This window comes from Phaenicophaeus curvirostris, chromosome 29 (assembly GCF_032191515.1).
Source record: "Phaenicophaeus curvirostris isolate KB17595 chromosome 29, BPBGC_Pcur_1.0, whole genome shotgun sequence".
Taxonomy (NCBI): Eukaryota; Metazoa; Chordata; class Aves; order Cuculiformes; family Cuculidae; genus Phaenicophaeus; species Phaenicophaeus curvirostris.
In genome coordinates this window covers 514,818-532,722 of record NC_091420.1, presented here as the reverse complement: position 1 = coordinate 532,722, position 17,905 = coordinate 514,818, and the positions used below count along the sequence as shown (strand labels likewise).

Below are 17,905 nucleotides of genomic sequence, written 5' to 3'. Positions count from 1 at the left end.
TATTGAAAGTCAGCCTCAACTGCTGCTCCTCAGGACTGACTCTGATGGACTGGGACATGTCTCCCAGCAGCACTTGATAGCTCCACAGACATGGAAATCAGGTGCTGGTACCTCAGAGGTCTTACAGCCATAAGTTGCAGATATGCAAGTGCCGAAGGGGTGTTGGGTGTTGTGATTGTTTGACATTTGAGGCTGTGTTGTTACCCTGTCATGGAGCCCAGTGAAAAATGAAGATATGAACTCTCACGGGCTCAGAACTGGTGGCTTTAGAGCTGCATCTACAGCAATAGACTGTTGAATCATGGAATGGTTTGGGTAGGAAGAGACCTTAAAACCCATTCAGTTCCAACACCCTGCAATGGGAAGGCACACCTCCCACTGCATCAAGGGCTTCAAGCCTCATCTAGACTGGCTTTCAACACCTTCAGGGATGGGGCAGCCACCACTGCTCTGGGCAACCTAGACCAGGGCCTCCCCACCCTCACATAAAAAAAAAATTCTTCCCAAGATCTCATCTTAATCTCTCCTCTTTCAGCTCAGAATCATTCCCCTTGTCCTGTCCCTGCACTCCCTGATCAAGAGCCACTCCCCAGCTTTCCTGGAGCCTATTTCAGCACTTGAAGGATTGAAGCCATCCTCTTCTTTACAGAGTGGAGTGAAATGTCTCATCAGATAGGCTTTTAACTTCGAAGACCATACGATGCTGGCTGAGAATACAAGAAAAATCAAACTCACAAAAAAGGTAACTTTGAAATATAATTACATTTATTAGACATAAAATGTGCTCTTTGGAAAAGCAGCAGAGCTGTCCTGACATTAGTAGCAGGGCACGAGGCTGTTGATCATCCAGTTCTCAACATGGAGATACAACATAAAGGGAAGAGAAAAGATGACATGCAGGGAAGAAAGAGGCAAACAGAGCCAGGTCTGGAGGGAAACATGTCACCTGGCAAAGGCAGGATTGTTATGGCTGAGCGCTTGGGCTGCCTGTGACCTTTACTTCTGCTGGGAGGGTGGCCAGTGACAGGCCTGCTTGGTTTGATGGGAACCGATGATGGGGATGACAATAGGGCACTTCTGTTGTGAGGACTGGTAGGAGCCTCCACTGCCCCCTCCGGAGCTGATGATGATCGTGCCACTGCCACCACTGGATCCTCCACTGCAGCATCCAGAGGATCCTCCACCACCTCCACCTCCCATGATGATTTTGCCTCCTGAAGACCCACCACTGGATCCCCCACCACAGCATCCAGATGAGCCTCCTCCTCCACCGCCTGAGCTAATGATGATCTTCTGGCCAGATCCCCCACTGCCACCACTGTATCCTCCTCCCATGCCGTACCCTGAGGAGCCCCCACCACAGCATCCAGAAGATCCTCCACCACCTCCACCTCCCATCATGGTCTTTGATCCTGAAGACCCACCACTGGATCCCCCACCCATGCCATAGCCAGATCCTCCTCCCATGCCATAGCTGGATCCTCCACTACAGCATCCAGAGGATCCTCCACTACTGCCACCTCCAATAATGATCTTTGTTCCTGAAGACCCACCACTGGATCCTCCACTGCAGCATCCAGAGGATCCTCCACTACTGCCACCTCCCATGATGCTCTTTGATCCTGAAGACCCACCACTGGATCCTCCTCCCATGCCATAGCTGGATCCCCCACTGCAGCATCCAGAGGATCCTCCACTACTGCCACCTCCAATAATGATCTTTGTTCCTGAAGACCCACCACTGGATCCTCCACTGCAGCATCCAGAGGATCCTCCACTACTGCCACCTCCCATGATGCTCTTTGATCCTGAAGACCCACCACTGGATCCTCCACCCATGCCATAGCTGGATCCTCCACTACAGCATCCAGAAGATCCTCCACTACTGCCACTTCCAATTATGATCTTTGTTCCTGAAGACCCACCACTAGATCCTCCACTCATGCCATAGCTGGATCCTCCACTACAGCATCCAGAGGATCCTCCACTACTTCCACCTCCAATGATGCTCTTTGATCCTGAAGACCCCCCACTGGATCCTCCTCCCATGCCATAGCTGGATCCTCCACTGCAGCATCCAGAGGATCCTCCACTGCCTCCACCTCCGATGATGATCTTGCCTCCTGAAGAACCACCACTGGATCCCCCGCCGCAGCATCCAGATGAGCCTCCTCCTCCACCGCCTGAGCTAATGATGATCTTCTGGCCAGATCCCCCACTGCCACCGCTGTATCCTCCTCCCATGCTGTACCCTGAGGAGCCCCCACTGCAGCAGCATCCACCACCTCCACCACTGGAGCTGCCCTGGCTGGAGCTGCCTGAGCTGGAGCCTCCACAGCAGGAGGAGCCCTGTGCCTGGTAGCTGGAGGAGCTGCCCCCATGGCAGCCGGAGCCCCCGCTGTGGCATCCACTGGACTGGGAGGACATTTCATGGCAGCCTCCGGAGGTCTGTCTGGAGCACATCTTTGAGCAGTGACTCTGCAAAAAACAACACTGTCAGATAAGAGTGCTTGGAGAGGCTGATGAACCTTCATAGCACCCCAAAAGAGCAGCATTACCCAGGGTACACCCCATCTGCCCTATCTCTGCAGTCCTACAAGAATGGCAGCTTCTTCAACTCCCTCACCCTTGTTAGACAGCAGGAAGGACCTGCAATGCAAAGCTCTCAGGGACTCGTCTGCAGATCACGACCGTTACAGAAAGACTCTGTGCAGGGTCATCAAGAGTCTTTCAAGAGGTTTGCGCGCATGTTCTGATATGCTCAGAACCCACAGTCCAAAAGCTTTAGTCCCACCATAGTTCCTTCTGGATACATAGACCTCTAAACCTCACAGCAGCTGAATTTTCAAACATATTTACACGGCCTTCGAATACTGGCTACACCTCCCTTCTGTACAGAAGATAGTCCTGCTGGCACACCCTTGTCTGATGTTTGGCTGGCACGGTTCTCCCATTTAAAGCATGCTCAGAGACCAGCTGGTGGAGCAACCTCTCCACACAGTGGTTCAAATAGTTTGCAAATCAATGGGCTTACCTTCAGTTCAACTGGAAATGCGTGCAAAGCTCGGTGGCAGCTGAATGAGGAGCCTTGGGAGAGGTGAGCTCTTATATTGCCTGCATCGTGCTCTGAAGGGAAGTGAGACACCCTGAAGAATGCTGATAGATTTATTTACTGAGCCTGTCTTCAGGTACCTCCTGCTTTGACTCACTTGCAGCAGCACGGTGATGTGAAGGAGACATATTGATCACGTTCTGCATCACAATTGCTAATTCTACTTAATGATTCCTCTCTGGGACTCTTGTTCTGCAATGCTGGGGACAAATGGCTTCTGGAGGTCTACCCTGGGGACTCCCCAGTGCATCTCTGCTAGGCTGTAGCTTCTCAGGTACTGAGCAGCAAGTGGAGACAGAGCAGATGCTGAGGGATGGAGGCTGGAGAGAGTAAGGGCTAGAACATGACGGAAGGACAAGGGTAAAGGATGTGCTTGGGTGGAATTCCAGGGAATCTGGGGCAGAGAGGATTTCTTGGCAAGGCAAGGAGCCCAGTGGGGAGCAGGAGTATGTCCAGCCTGCTCGGAAAGACAACCATGTGCTCAGCAGGCCAGAGGCATCACCTCTGATGGGGCAGTACATCGCTTTGGAGCACCTCAGACCAGGTCTATTTCAGAGGGCCCTGTGAGGATGGCAGAGACGTGGGGGACATTTCCTTTCACTCTTTGGGACCTCAAGGCGGACACTGGTGTTGGATTGAGCAGAGAGGTCTGTGCTTGGCTCCAGCTTCCCAGAGGTCCTGATCACCAGGTTAGAATAGGGAAAGTCACAAAACCTTCCTGTCTGCAAAGGTGCATTTGAAGACCATCAAGATTCTGCCCTTCAGTTCTAGGACATTAAGCATTTCCTCTGTCTCAGCAGAAGACATTTTCTGAGAGTTCTTCTTCACTGGCCAGCCCACCCATCTGAGGATGGAGTGGCATTTTCTTGCTAGAGAATGACGGTTCATCAGCACAGGTGTTGTGGTGCTGGACGCTGTGTTTTGCAGAAGCTTCATCCTGTCACTTTGTCACGCATGCTTGGAGACTGACAACAGCATCCACCCTCGTGGGAGGTTAGGCAGAGGAAAGCATAATTGGGGGGGTTTAGCTGAAAGGATGCATGACAGCAGCAGGATGCTCAGCCCTGTCACCACGAACATAACTTTGAGCATGCACGCAACTCCATTGGTATGGGGACAGGACCATCAGCACCAGGAATGTGGGTGCAGGGGGCTTCCTGCACTTTGCTTTGGACTCCCTCCAGTGGATTAAGCTCCATTCTCATCACCAAAGGGGAATTGAATATGTCTTCTGGCTCTTATGCGTGAAGTGTGGGTGTTGTGCTACTGAGCATCACAACATCTTGATCCCTTCTGAGCCTTCAACCTGTAGAGACTTGCACAAAGGGTAACCTCAGATCTGCAGTTCGTCAGGAACCAGGGTGTGAGAGAAGACTGTGGAGGCTTTCAACAGGGGTGGTGAGAGGTGCTTCTGCAACTGTTGGTGTGCTGAGACCCCAGTCTCAGCCCTTGCAGGGACTGGAAACACTGAAGCAGCAGCACGTGCACACATGTGGTACTTCCCACACGTGGAGGAAGAGTGTGGTGGAACCACAGGTGCTCGAGGGGTTGGCTTTGGCACAACCACCTCCAGGATAAAGAGCAGCTTTAATACCTATATTGAGTAAAGGCAAGGGTGGATCCAAAACAATCATGGTGGAGGTTGCCCAATATTTACACATGATTTGTTTTCTGGTGATCTGTCTTGGCCCTTTTCTGCTCTACAGTCCAGACGTCCTCCGGATGGGATGCAGGTCCTCATATCTTCCGGTCTCATCACTGCAGACCCCTCAGTGAATGGTGCCTTGGTGTGAATTGCTGTGAGAGAGACAAAAACCTTGGCCAGATCCTACAGTTCATTTTCCCAGCAGCTTTCTTCATGTCCAGCGATGCAGATGTCAATAGCATGGGACATGATGAAGATACTGTTGATGTGAGAAGAACTCTCAAGCATCTCAAGCATTTGCATGGCTAATGATCCCCTTTATTCCTAACTTTGTTTGCTGCCTTGTGTATGATACAGATAAAAAAAAACTCTCTTATCTTAAAATTTGCACAAAGCAAGACTGTAATCACACCTGACCTGGAGAGGACGCACAGATGACTTTAGTACAAATGATATTGAATGTTTCCTACCGGCCAACTCTATCCTGGGCTGCATCAAAAATCATGTGGCCAGGATGTCAAGAGAGGTGATTCTTCTCCTCTACTCCTCTCTCGTAACCTGGGGACTACTCTCTCTCTCTCCCCTCTGACCTGGAGACCTGTGTAAATTTCTGAAATCCCCAACATAAGAAGGATGTGGAACTGATAGAACAGGTACAGAGGAGACTACGAAGATGATCTGAGAGCTGGAGCACCTCTTGTATGAGCATAAGCTGAAAGAGTTGGGGTGGTTCAGCATGGAGAAGAGAAGGGTCCCAAGAGAACTTAGAGCAGCTTCCATCCTGAAAGGGGCTCCAGGAAAGCTGGGGAGGGGCTTTTTACAAGGTTCTGGTGTGACAGGATGAGAGGAAATGGCTTTAAAAAGAGAGAGGGAAGATTTCAATTAGACATTAGGAAGAAATTCTTCATGATGAGGGTGGTGAGGCCCTGGTCCCGGTTGCCCAGAGAGGTGGTGGCTGCACCATTCCTGGAGGTGTTCAAGGCCAGGCTGAATATGGCTTTGAGACCCCTGATGTGGTAGGAATCCCCATGACAGATGGCAGGGGAGTTGGAACCTGATGGGATTTGATGTCCCTTCCATCCCAAACCATTCTATGATAATTAATGGTTTTCTTGTGACAAATCTAGAGAAATGGAATTTGTCAAAGCCAGTGGTGTTTCCAAAGGGTGTTGCTGTCACACAAAGAGATTGTGGTCTGCTTCCTTCTCTGGGAAGGGGAAACCAAGAAGTTTCACAAATTCAGGTTGCAACCTTGGTGGACGTTATTTGCAGGAGGGACAATGATCATCTCCTGAAACAACAAGGTTTTGCTCAAGCAAGATCTGTTAATCACCATCTGCTGCAGCATTGCAGGCTGAAGAAGATTTCCCAGGTGGATATATTTGATGGATTCTTGACTTTTTGAAAGTAAAGAGGGGGTTGATAAAGGATAAAAGTAACATTCAAAGCCAGTTATTTTGGAACAGAGTGATCTTTATTTCCCTTCATATGGACAGAGGAGAAGAACCACCAGGAAGGTCACAGTACAGGAATGCAGCATCAGCAGAAGACAAGGGACAATGTGCTGGGACGGAACTTGCAGACTTGGAAGTCACGGGCAGGGTTGACCTTGCTGAGTGCTTAGGCTGCCTGTGACCTTTACTTCTGCTGGGAGGGTGGCCAGTGACAGGCCTGCTTGGTTTGATGGGAACCGATGTTGGGGATGACAATAGGGCACTTCTGTTGTGAGGACTGGTAGGAGCCTCCACTGCCCCCTCCGGAGCTGATGATGATCGTGCCACTGCCACCACTGGATCCTCCACTGCAGCATCCAGAGGATCCTCCACCACCTCCGCCTCCCATGATGATTTTGCCTCCTGAAGACCCACCACTGGATCCCCCACCACAGCATCCAGATGAGCCTCCTCCTCCACCGCCTGAGCTAATGATGATCTTCTGGCCAGATCCCCCACTGCCACCGCTGTATCCTCCTCCCATGCCGTACCCTGAGGAGCCCCCACCACAGCATCCAGAGGATCCTCCACCACCTCCACCTCCCATGATGCTCTTTGATCCTGAAGACCCACCACTGGATCCCCCACCCATGCCATAGCCAGATCCTCCTCCCATGCCATAGCTGGATCCTCCACTACAGCATCCAGAGGATCCTCCACTACTGCCACCTCCAATAATGATCTTTGTTCCTGAAGACCCACCACTGGATCCTCCTCCCATGCCATAGCTGGATCCTCCACTGCAGCATCCAGAAGATCCTCCACTACTGCCACCTCCCATGATGCTCTTTGATCCTGAAGATCCACCACTGGATCCCCCACCCATGCCATAGCTGGATCCTCCACTGCAGCATCCAGAAGATCCTCCACTACTGCCACCTCCAATTATGATCTTTGTTCCTGAAGACCCACCACTGGATCCTCCTCCCATGCCATAGCTGGATCCTCCACTGCAGCATCCAGAAGATCCTCCACTACTGCCACCTCCCATGATGCTCTTTGATCCTGAAGATCCACCACTGGATCCCCCACCCATGCCATAGCCAGATCCTCCACTGCAGCATCCAGAAGATCCTCCACTACTGCCACCTCCAATTATGATCTTTGTTCCTGAAGACCCACCACCGGATCCCCCACCACAGCATCCAGAGGATCCTCCACTACTTCCACCTCCAATGATACTCTTTGATCCTGAAGACCCACCTCCAGATCCTCCTCCCATGCCATAGCTGGATCCTCCACTGCAGCAACCAGAAGATCCTCCACTACTGCCACCTCCAATTATGATCTTTGTTCCTGAAGACCCACCACCGGATCCCCCACCACAGCATCCAGAAGATCCTCCACTACTTCCACCTCCAATGATACTCTTCGATCCTGAAGACCCACCTCCGGATCCTCCTCCCATGCCATAGCTGGATCCTCCACTACAACACCCAGAAGATCCTCCACTACTTCCACCTCCAATTATGATCTTTGTTCCTGAAGATCCACCACTGGATCCCCCACCACAGCATCCAGAAGATCCTCCACTACTTCCACCTCCCATGATGCTCTTTGATCCTGAAGACCCACCTCCGGATCCTCCTCCCATGCCATAGCTGGATCCTCCACTGCAGCAACCAGAAGATCCTCCACTACTTCCACCTCCAATTATGATCTTGCCTCCTGAAGAACCACCACTGGATCCCCCGCCGCAGCATCCAGAAGATCCTCCACTACTTCCACCTCCAATGATGCTCTTTGATCCTGAAGACCCACCTCCGGATCCTCCTCCCATGCCATAGCTGGATCCTCCACTGCAGCATCCAGAGGATCCTCCACCGCCTCCACCTCCGATGATGATCTTGCCTCCGGAAGAACCACCACTGGATCCCCCGCCGCAGCATCCAGATGAGCCTCCTCCTCCACCGCCTGAGCTAATGATGATCTTCTGGCCAGATCCCCCACTGCCACCGCTGTATCCTCCTCCCATGCTGTACCCTGAGGAGCCCCCACTGCAGCAGCATCCGCCTCCTCCACCACTGGAGCTGCCTGAGCTGGAGCCTCCACAGCAGGAGGAGCCCTGTGCTTGGTAGCTGGAGGAGCTGCCCCCGTGGCAGCCAGAGCCACCGCTGTGGCATCCACTGGACTGGGAGGATGTCTGTCTGGAGCACATCTTTGAGCAGTGACTCTGAAAGGAAGGACATGCTTTTTACTCAAGATCAGTCATGGTTGCCATGAGAATTCTCCCTACGCAGACAGTCCTGTCTTCCACCAAGCAACCTTAACAGGCAGTCTCCAGAACCATTGAACCTCCTTGTTTCTAAGCACTTTTTGCTCTCTGGACCTCAGGCACAAATGGAGCCTCCTACTAACAGGAGATTATTTCATTTCTCATGTTAATCAGCCCATCATTTAAGGTCTTATCCCATAGCTGTTCCATCACGATCTCTCCACAGAACTTTAAATAGTACAAGATGATCCTGCTTCTGCTGGCATCCACAGGAGATTACGATTCATCAAACCAGCCATCATGCCCTCTAAACCACCTCGCATCAGCTCTACTTCACCAACACATTATTGTTTAGCAAACATGAAAGCAAGAGAAGAAAATCTCCCTTTGGCAGAAACAGACTTACCCTTCTTGCCTCTGACAACGAGTATAAGACAGCAAAGCTGAGCGAATGAAGTACCGTGAGACCCAGCAGCTTTTATACCATTTCTAGTTTTCCCGAATGGGAAGTGAGGCATACAAAGGAATGGCGATAGGTTTGTTTACTGAACAAACTGTCCTCCTTCATCCCACCTGTCCTGACTCATCCAATCGGATCAATGCCTCTCCAGTGCATCACTTCCCAGGCTACCTGCAGCCTGGTTGCAGGTATCACACATGATCACCACTCCTGAGGCTGAGTTTTGAGAGCATAAGAAGGATATGGAACTATTGGAATGGGTCCAGAGGAGGCTAGAAATATGATCTGAGGGCTGGAGAACCTCTCCTCTGAGGACAGGCTGAGAGAGTTGGGGTTGTTCAGCCTGGAGAAGCGAAGGCTTCCAGGAGACCTTAGAGCAGCTTCCAGTCCTGAAAGGGGCTCCAGGAAAGCTGGGGAGGCACTTTTACAAGGGTGTGGAGTGATAGGATGAGGAGGCTTTAAATTGGAAGGGAAAGATTTAGATTAGACATTAGAAAGAAATCTTCATGATGAGGGTGGGGAGGCACTGGCACAGGTTGCCCAGAGATGTTGTGGCTGTCCCATCCCTGGAGGTGTTCAAGACCAGGCTGGATGTTGCTTTGAGGCCCCTGATGCAGTAGGAGGTGTCCCTGCCCGTGGCAGGGGTTTTGGAACTGGGTGGGATCCCAAACCATTCCATGATTTTATGATCTGAGGATGTTCTGTGCTCCTGCTGTGACTCTAAAAGCCTGTGAAACTTGGCTTCCTATTTTCTTGGTCCTGGGCCATTTCTGGGTGCAGGAATGTTCAACAGCAATGCTCGCACATCCTTGAAGTGGGACCTGAAACTTTCTGCTAGCACCATGCAGACAACGGCCGTGTTTGTGCAGTTCCTGGTCTCTGATGTTCTAGTACTGTATGGCTTTCCATAGAAGATCAGAAATTCCAGGGCAGCCCTGGCTGGAGGACCTCGTTGAGATGTGTTTTGAGAGTGCTTGCATCCCTGGGGTTCCCAAAGGGGGCAGGACAGAGTGTAGAGGGACACGTAAACACAAAGCCCTTCTACCCGTTATAGATGTGGTCATTCCTGTCTCTTCCAGCATGCTACCAGGCATCTGTCATCTCCCTCACGTAGAATAGTTCATGCAGAGAAGGTTTGTTTTCCTTTCCCTGCTAATTGCCAGAATATACCACATCAAAGAAATTGCTCTCTGTAGGGAAACTCCCTCTGAAGACTCATACCTGGAGCGGTGTTTTATTCCTGTGGGAATGAGGAAATCCCTGGTTACTCCAGACTTAGCATCTCAGGCCTTGGAGAGGGCTTCCTGAAGTCCTGTTGCTGTCACTGGCTCTGCTGGGAGTTTAGAGCAGGAGCAAGGGTTGGAGAGCCCCTCATTTCTCGTCTACAGCTGCTTGGTAGAGCTATGAGCACCAAGAGCTCCTGCATCGTGCATGTGCAAGGGTGCTTCACAACTGTGATAGAACCTTGTCATCCTTTGCACTGGAGCGTAAGAGTGTTGGCACCTTTCTTCCTCTGATACATTTAAAACTCCCTTGGGCAGAACATGGTGCTTTGATGAGAACATAATGTTTAGCTTCGTGCTACCTTATCTGAGGGGCAAAAAGTCAGGATCATGAGGTGCCACAGCAGCATGTCAGCTCTTCTGTGGCTGGGTTTTCCCTGCATTTGTGCTCTGGAGCTTTATCACAACAGTATCAGCTCAGAATGAAGTTATAGTTGTGGAAATAATGCAAATCAGAGAGTCGCTTGGCTGGAAAAGACCTTTGAGATCAGCAAGTCCAACTGTACCTGCCTACTCCTGAACCATCTCTGAATGTTGTGGTATAAAGCAAAATCCAACCACTCGGACACCAAAGCTCTCTAGAAGTGCAAGTTTTATTGACTTGTGCAAGCATGAGAAATTTGAGGCAGAAAACAGACATTTGAAACAACTGTGGTTGGATGTTATTGATACAGAACCCCAGAGGCTCTCAGTCAGCTTGAGAGCTGAACAGGAACATCCAAAGTCAGCTCGAGGTGGAGAAAGGAATAATGGAATATTCTTAAATATAACAGAGAAAGAAACGCGAGGTACATTTGTATCTTGGCATTGCTTGATTTGAGAGTCACTTCTGCAGACACTACTTGTGTTTACTTTGTGGCGGCCAGGAGATTGGCTGGGTCTGCTGTTGAATGGACATACCTCCAGATCTTGATGAACCACCTCCACCTCCTCCACAAGAGGATGATCCCTGGCCCTGGTGGCCTGAGCCACCTCCTCCAATGATGCAGATGGATCCTTGGCCCTGGTGGCCTGAACCACCACCACCTCCCCCTCCTCCTCCTCCCATGCTGCCACCTCCGATGCAGATGGGGCCTTGGTGGCCTGAGCCACCACCACCTCCCCCTCCTCCTCCTCCCATGCTGCCACCTCCAATGCAGATGGAGCCTTGGCTTTGGTGGCCTGAGCCACCACCTCCCCCTCCTCCTCCCATGCTGCCACCTCCGATGCAGATGGGACCTTGGCCCTGGTGGCCTGAACCACCACCACCTCCCCCTCCTCCTCCCATGCTGCCACCTCCAATGCAGATGGAGCCTTGGCCTTGGTGGCCTGAGCCACCTCCTCCTCCACCTCCTCCCATGCTGCCACCTCCAATGCAGATGGGGCCTTGACCTTGGTAGCCTGAGCCACCACCACCACCTCCCCCTCCTCCTCCTCCTCCCATGCTGCCACCTCCGATGCAGATGGAGCCTTGGCCTTGGTGGCCTGAGCCACCACCACCACCTCCCCCTCCTCCTCCCATGCTGCCACCTCCAATGCAGATAGGGCCTTGGCTTTGGTGGCCTGAACCACCTCCTCCTCCACCTCCACCACCTCCACCACCACCACTAATGCAGATGGGACCTTGGCCCTGGTGGCCTGAGCCACCTCCTCCTCCACCTCCACCACCTCCACCACCACCACTAATGCAGATGGGACCTTGGCTTTGGTGGCTTGAGCCACCTCCACCACCTCCTCCCATGCTGCCACCTCCAATGCAGATGGGGCCTTGACCTTGGTGGCCTGAGCCACCTCCACCTCCACCACCTCCACCACCACCACTAATGCAGATGGGACCTTGGCTTTGGTGGCCTGAGCCACCTCCACCACCTCCCCCTCCTCCTCCCATGCTGCCACCTCCGATGCAGATGGGGCCTTGGCTTTGGTGGCCTGAGCCACCTCCTCCTCCTCCTCCACCACCTCCACCACCACCACTAATGCAGATGGGGCCTTGGCTTTGGTGGCCTGAGCCACCTCCTCCTCCACCACCTCCACCACCACCACTAATGCAGATGGGGCCTTGGCTTTGGTGGCCTGAGCCACCTCCTCCTCCACCACCTCCACCACCACCACTAATGCAGATGGGACCTTGGCCCTGGTGGCCTGAGCCACCTCCTCCTCCACCACCTCCTCCTCCCATGCTGCCACCTCCGATGCAGATGGGGCCTTGGCTTTGGTGGCCTGAGCCACCTCCACCTCCACCACCTCCACCACCACCACTAATGCAGATGGGACCTTGGCCCTGGTGGCCTGAGCCACCTCCTCCTCCACCTCCACTGCCACCACCACTAATGCAGACAGAGCCTTGGCTTTGGTGGCCTGAGCCACCACCGCCTCCACCGCCACTTCCTCCTCCAATAATGCAAATGGGTGCTTGTCCTTGGTGGCTTGACCCGCCACCACCTCCTCCTCCTCCGCCTCCTCCTCCTCCGCAGCTGCCAATGGATCCTTGGCTCTGTTGGCCTGAACCTCCTCCTCCTCCAAAGGGGGACGATGATATGTGGGTCTGGTAAATTGCACCACCTCCACCTCCACAGCTGCTGCTGCTTCCTCCTCCATGGCAGGATGATCCTTGAGTCTGGTATCCTATAGATCCTCCTCCGCCACCCCCGTGGCATGAACCTCCTCCTCCACCACTGCCATGGCATGAACCTCCTCCACCACCACTGCCGTGACATCCACCATGCTCAGACATCCCTTGGCCATCGCCCTTCTGCTGATGGGAACCCATTGTCCCAGGTGCCGGGGAGTCCTCCAAGAGAAAGAACAAACAGGCCTTAGCAAAACCATGGAGAGAAAAGCTTGTGTTGTGATGCCTCCCCATCCACTTCCAAAGGCAGACTGATACATGAAAACATCTTCCATTCCCTTTTTGCTTTCCTTCAATAGCTAGTGCAAAAAGATATTGTCAATCTCAGGAATTTATAAATTAAAATGAGTACCAGGAAGGACCTGGGAAGTTTTCTGCTCATTCCATGACCCCTGATTGGTCCTTCTACAAAGCCTCCTCTATATGGACATAACTGGTCTTTCTTCTGGGACAGGTTCTAACTGTAATCATTCCTCAACCATTCCCTCTTGCAGCACGTTGTTAGAATGGCACATCACTGCAAGAGGCACACAGAGCCATGATGCACCAGAATTCCCCTTATCCAGATGTGGTTTGGGAATGTTGGAAAGGATGTAATGCTCGGAGATAAGTATTAATATCCTATGTCATATAAGAAACAAAGAACATAGGATGTTGTTTACACAACAATAAATTCAATGCACTTGGAAATTCTTTAATCTCAGTTTCAAAAGAGCCCAGTGGCTGTTTTATTTCTTCTTAAAAATTAGAAGGGGAACAACCAGTGGAAAAGATGTTAACAGGGCAAAAAAGTCAAAGAAAAGCACTTGCATCAAGCTTTGGTGGAATCCTCTGTGTCACCACTTACAAGGGCTTGATGAGCATCTGTACCCAAGGCTCAATCCTTCAGGGATGTTGTGAAGTTTGAGCACTTCTCTGGCACTTAAACCCCACCAGAGCCCACCCCTTTGTCTGCTGCAGTAGTAATTGTATTCCTCTGACAGGCAAGTGACAGCTCTACCAATGAAAAGGATCAATGAACTTAGAGGTCTGAACATCCCAGAGGAGAAAATGGTTCACCCAAGAAAAAGGTGGACAAAAGAGGACTACTTCCCATTTAGGTAAAAGGCTGGAAAATGAGAATAGACTCCCATTTTGTATTTCAGTTCCTCTGTTTCCCACTCTTTGCTAACCTGCAGAACCTCTTTTCTCTGCCCTTTTTTTTAAGATTTATATTCCAAGGGTGTTCAGGAGCTGCCTGTATATGGTGGTACCACGTGGTGCTGGGCCCAGAGAAATCAAAGAGGCTTTAAAGACCATGTCCTCGAAGTCCCACCTCTCCTTCTTTTCTCTGTGATTAAATAATCCCACAAATCAAATCATTAGGAAAAAACAATCGAGTGCAAATAAGGAGAAATTTTTGAACTGTGAGACCCCAAAGCCCTGTTTAGTTCCAACATTTCCAGTCTAGCATCCCCAGGCTAATCAAGCCAAATGAGTTTTCAGCAGCAGCATGAAATAGCTTACCTTGTCCCACAGTGCAAACCAGCAGAAAGAAGTTGAATGGAGTGAGGAAAGGTGGTGTGGGAGAACTTTTATATAGTATCTAGTCCTCCTCTTGGAAAGAAACAATGATTGATTTATTTACCGGCCAAACCCAACTACAACTACCCACTTACTTGGCATAATTTTGGGATTGTCATTTCTGATCGGTATCTTCCTTCCAACACCTCTTTTGTTTTCAGCTATCTTCAAGCCTTTGGATGGCTCCACCTACTACAACTAAAGTGAAGAAATGGGGAAAAGCAGACAGGTTCTTGGCTTTCAGAACAAACAAGTGATTTATTTTCACATTCCCCCTACAGAGGGGTTCAACATTCCAGAAAGGAAATATGAGGGGGGAAAGGGAAGTTTTCTCTTTGTAGACATAGGTAATTAATCTCTCATTTTAGATGATGCTTCTGAACACCCAGATGTGGCTCTGGCATGTCATTATGTTGTGTTGTAACTGACGGATAGGTAGGAGTGTATTATATGTTTTTAATGACACCCACCCACCTTACTGCCTGGAGCTGTATGGACACACATTTGACTCTGCTCCAATGAGTTTAAGCTCCCCAAAAGACAGCAAATGCCTATAGAGCTGTAGGCTGAAGTGATGCAAACCTGGGAGTCTCCAGGTGATTTACAGCCTTGGAGGATTTGACCTACTAAAACCATGTCCTGAAGTGCCACGTCTACATATGTTTTGAACCCCTGCAGGGATGGGGACTCCGCTACAGGGCTTCACTACTCTTCCACTCAAGAAATTTTTCTTAATATCCAACCTTCCCCTGGTGCAACTTGTGGCCATTTCCTCTCATCCCATCACTTGTTCCTTGGGAGAAGAGACCAACATCCATTTGGGTTTAACCTGCTTTAAGGTAGCTATAGAGAGCAATGATTTCTACCCTCAGCCTCCTCTTCTCCAGGCTAAACAATGCCCATTCCTTCAGCTGATCCTTGTAAGACTTGTTCTTCCTACCTTCACCAGGACAAGGGGAAACAGTTCTGAGCTGAAAGAGGGGAGATTGAGCTGAGATCTTGAGAAGAAATGTTTTCCTGTGAGGGTGGGGAGGCCCTGGCCCAGGTTGCCCAGAGAAATGGTGGCTGCTCCATCTCTGGAGGTGTTCAAGACCAGGTTGGATATGGCTTGGAGCCCCTGATCCAGTGGGAGGTGTTGGAACTGGATGGGTTTTAAGGTCGCTTCTGCCCAAACCATTCCATATTTCTCTGATTCTGTGCTTGGATGCTCTGAGCACCGATTGCAATGTCATAGGCAAAGTGAACATGACAGAAAAAGAGCAGTTTTGGAAAAAAAAGTGAGAACATTACTAGGATTTTTGTATCCAGTGGGCAGATAAACATGCAGCAGGCTCTCTTTATGCCTCTCAGGAGTGTATAAGAATAGGGAAAACAAATCTTGCTAAAAGAGCATCATTCATTGCAGGCTCCGTGCAGTATTTTGCTGCATTTACTTATGGGTTAAGAGATAAAAGGGATCATCTTTGCCATTGCTGTCTTGTAGCATCTCATCCTTTAATTGTAAAGGCTGCAGGAGAATTCACTCTGGATATGCAGTTTGCTCACACTTTTCATGCCTTTCTTCTGCCAAGCTGGAATTACTACAAACAGTAGTTGCAAGTTCCTCCAATAAAACCCTCCAGCTGAAGGAAAACTCTTAAGTGGTGGTAATGGAAGGATCTTTCACTCAGATATTGCTGATTGAAGCAATCGTAGCTTGCTTTATTATTTCTGAGCCACGCTTCAGAACAAAGAGCCGTAGGCTGTGCCAGCCTTAGTCTCTGCTAGGTGCCTCCTTCCTCTCGTTGCCTGTGTGAGTTTCCTGCCCTGGAGCATGAGACCTGCTCTGCCTTATCTCATCTTTGCACTCGTGCCTCTCAGATGATGCTCTGTCAGCGGTGTCTGCCATCCTTGCTGAACCCCCTGCCATGTGGCCACCCTCCTGGGAGGAAGGAGGCATCACTGTTGGTGGTGGAAGATAAGGAACCCTCTCCCCAGCACACAGGGCTCTGTTGAAGGTTTTCAGCTGAAAGGGTTTTTACGGGACAGCCGCAGGGTTTCCGCTGTAAGAGACCCCAAAAGAGATTTCCATTGTGTATTAGAAAAACCTTTGGAAATGTTTCCCTGTGAGGGTGGGGAGGCCTTGGCCCAAGTTGTCCAGAGAAGTCGTGGAAGCCCCATCCCAAGGCCAGGTTGGATGGGGCTTGGAGCCCCTGGTCCAGTGGTGGGGGGTCCCTGCCCATGAGCAGGGGTTAGAACTGGGTGGGCTTTGAGGTTCCTTCCAGCCCAAACCGTTCTAGGATTCTATGATGTCTATCAGCCATTGTGAGTTTTCAAACATGTGTGAAAACATGTAATTTGAAAAGCTATATTATGTTCAGAATATTTGTATCACTACTGTTTTTTCTTATTCTTTTATTCCAAGAAAGGAGGCAGATGGTGACTTTATGATGTACAAATGAAACTGGACAGCAGGCTGCAATCTTGTCCAGTAGCCGAGGAGAGTGACTGAGAGAAAATATCCCCCTGTAATCATTGATATTTATAAAAGGTTTGCCCAAAATTCTGTTCATTGCTGCTTGTCAAGACGAGCCCAGTAGATCATAGAATCATAGCATCATTAAATTGGAAAAGGCCTCTCAGCTCATTCAGTCCAACCACCAGTCCAATGCCATCGTGTCTACTAAACTGTGTCCTGAAGTGCCATGTCTACATGCTTTTTGAACCCCTCCAGAGATGGGACTCCACCACTGCCCTCGGCAGCCTCTGCCAGGGCTTTACCACTCTGTTGGTAAAGAAATTTCTTCTAATATCCAATCTGAACCTCCCCTGGCACAACTTGAGGCTGTTTCCTCTCATCCTATACCTTGTTCCTTAGAAGAAGAGACTAGAACCCACTTTGTTACAACCTCCTTTCTGGGAGGTGCACAAAGCGATGAGGTCTCCCCTCAGCCTCCTCTTTTCCAGACTAAACAGCCCCAGGGCCCTCACCGCCTCCACAACCCCTGTTCTCCAGCCCCTTCCCCAGCTTCATTCCCTTCTCTGGATGTGCTCCAGGCCCCTCAAGGTCTTTCTTGGAGTGAGCGGCCCAGAAATGAACCCAGGATTCAAGGTGCTGCCTCAGTATTCAAGATGCAGTACCTCCGTACCCGCTGTCGCTTGTGTTGCTCCCAAGTGATCCTGCACAAGGTACTCATACAAATCCAGCTGCTGGAGAGTATGTAGATGAGCATCCAAGTGAGCAGAGACAAATAAAGATAGATAAACAAAAATGACCTCTCCTTCCACCTGGTCTTTCACTAAGTTTTGGTGCAATGTGACTTTTCTAAAACACAACTGGGGTGTTTACATTGAGAAACACCCAGCTGAGACCACACAACTCCTAATGTGATGGAGAGACAAACACAAGTCATTTCAAAGCCCCTCTGTGCTGTGCCTGGACCAAAAACTATGTAGGGCAGGGAAGGGAGATATCAAGGGATTCACTGTTTGTCTGAAAACCAAATTAAGGGCTGTGGTTGCAGTGTGCATATCTAGCATATCTAGA

General features: G+C 50.5%; 2 protein-coding genes across 8 annotated transcripts; both read right to left on the bottom strand.

The window, feature by feature from the left end:
• Positions 1-806: 806 nt before the first annotated feature.
• LOC138732184 (loricrin-like) lies at positions 807-8,492 on the bottom strand. 7 transcript variants are annotated; one of them, XM_069878629.1, is made up of 4 exons: positions 6,920-8,492; positions 1,788-2,102; positions 1,602-1,706; positions 807-1,391 (listed from the first exon to the last, which is right to left on the bottom strand). In XM_069878629.1, exons 1-4 carry the CDS (start codon positions 8,406-8,408, stop codon positions 997-999), a joined length of 2,304 nt encoding a protein of 767 aa, XP_069734730.1. In that variant the 5' UTR covers positions 8,409-8,492; the 3' UTR covers positions 807-996. The 7 variants fall into 7 exon arrangements, with proteins under 7 accessions (XP_069734730.1, XP_069734729.1, XP_069734728.1 ...); XM_069878628.1 differs by having other exon boundaries at positions 1,602-2,102; XM_069878627.1 differs by having other exon boundaries at positions 807-2,102; positions 6,920-7,234; positions 7,340-8,492.
• A 2,290-nt stretch (positions 8,493-10,782) lies between these two features.
• On the bottom strand, positions 10,783-13,562 carry LOC138732137 (loricrin-like). The gene has a single exon (XM_069878527.1). The coding sequence runs from the start codon at positions 13,048-13,050 to the stop codon at positions 11,047-11,049; it is 2,004 nt and encodes a 667-aa protein (XP_069734628.1). The 5' UTR covers positions 13,051-13,562; the 3' UTR covers positions 10,783-11,046.
• Between the last annotated feature and the right edge of the window lie 4,343 nt (positions 13,563-17,905).

Bases quoted from the DNA above. Each gene is read 5' to 3' on its own strand.
- LOC138732184 (XM_069878624.1), bottom strand. From the start codon at position 8,408: ATGTGCTCCAGACAGACATCCTCCCAGTCCAGTGGATGCCACAGCGGT. The intron at 2,103-6,919 runs GTGGCAGTAGTG...TCATCATCGGAG, and splicing joins AACAAAGATCATTATTGGAG to GTGGAGGCAGTGGAGGATCC.
- LOC138732137 (XM_069878527.1), bottom strand. From the start codon at position 13,050: ATGGGGAGGCATCACAACACAAGCTTTTCTCTCCATGGTTTTGCTAAG.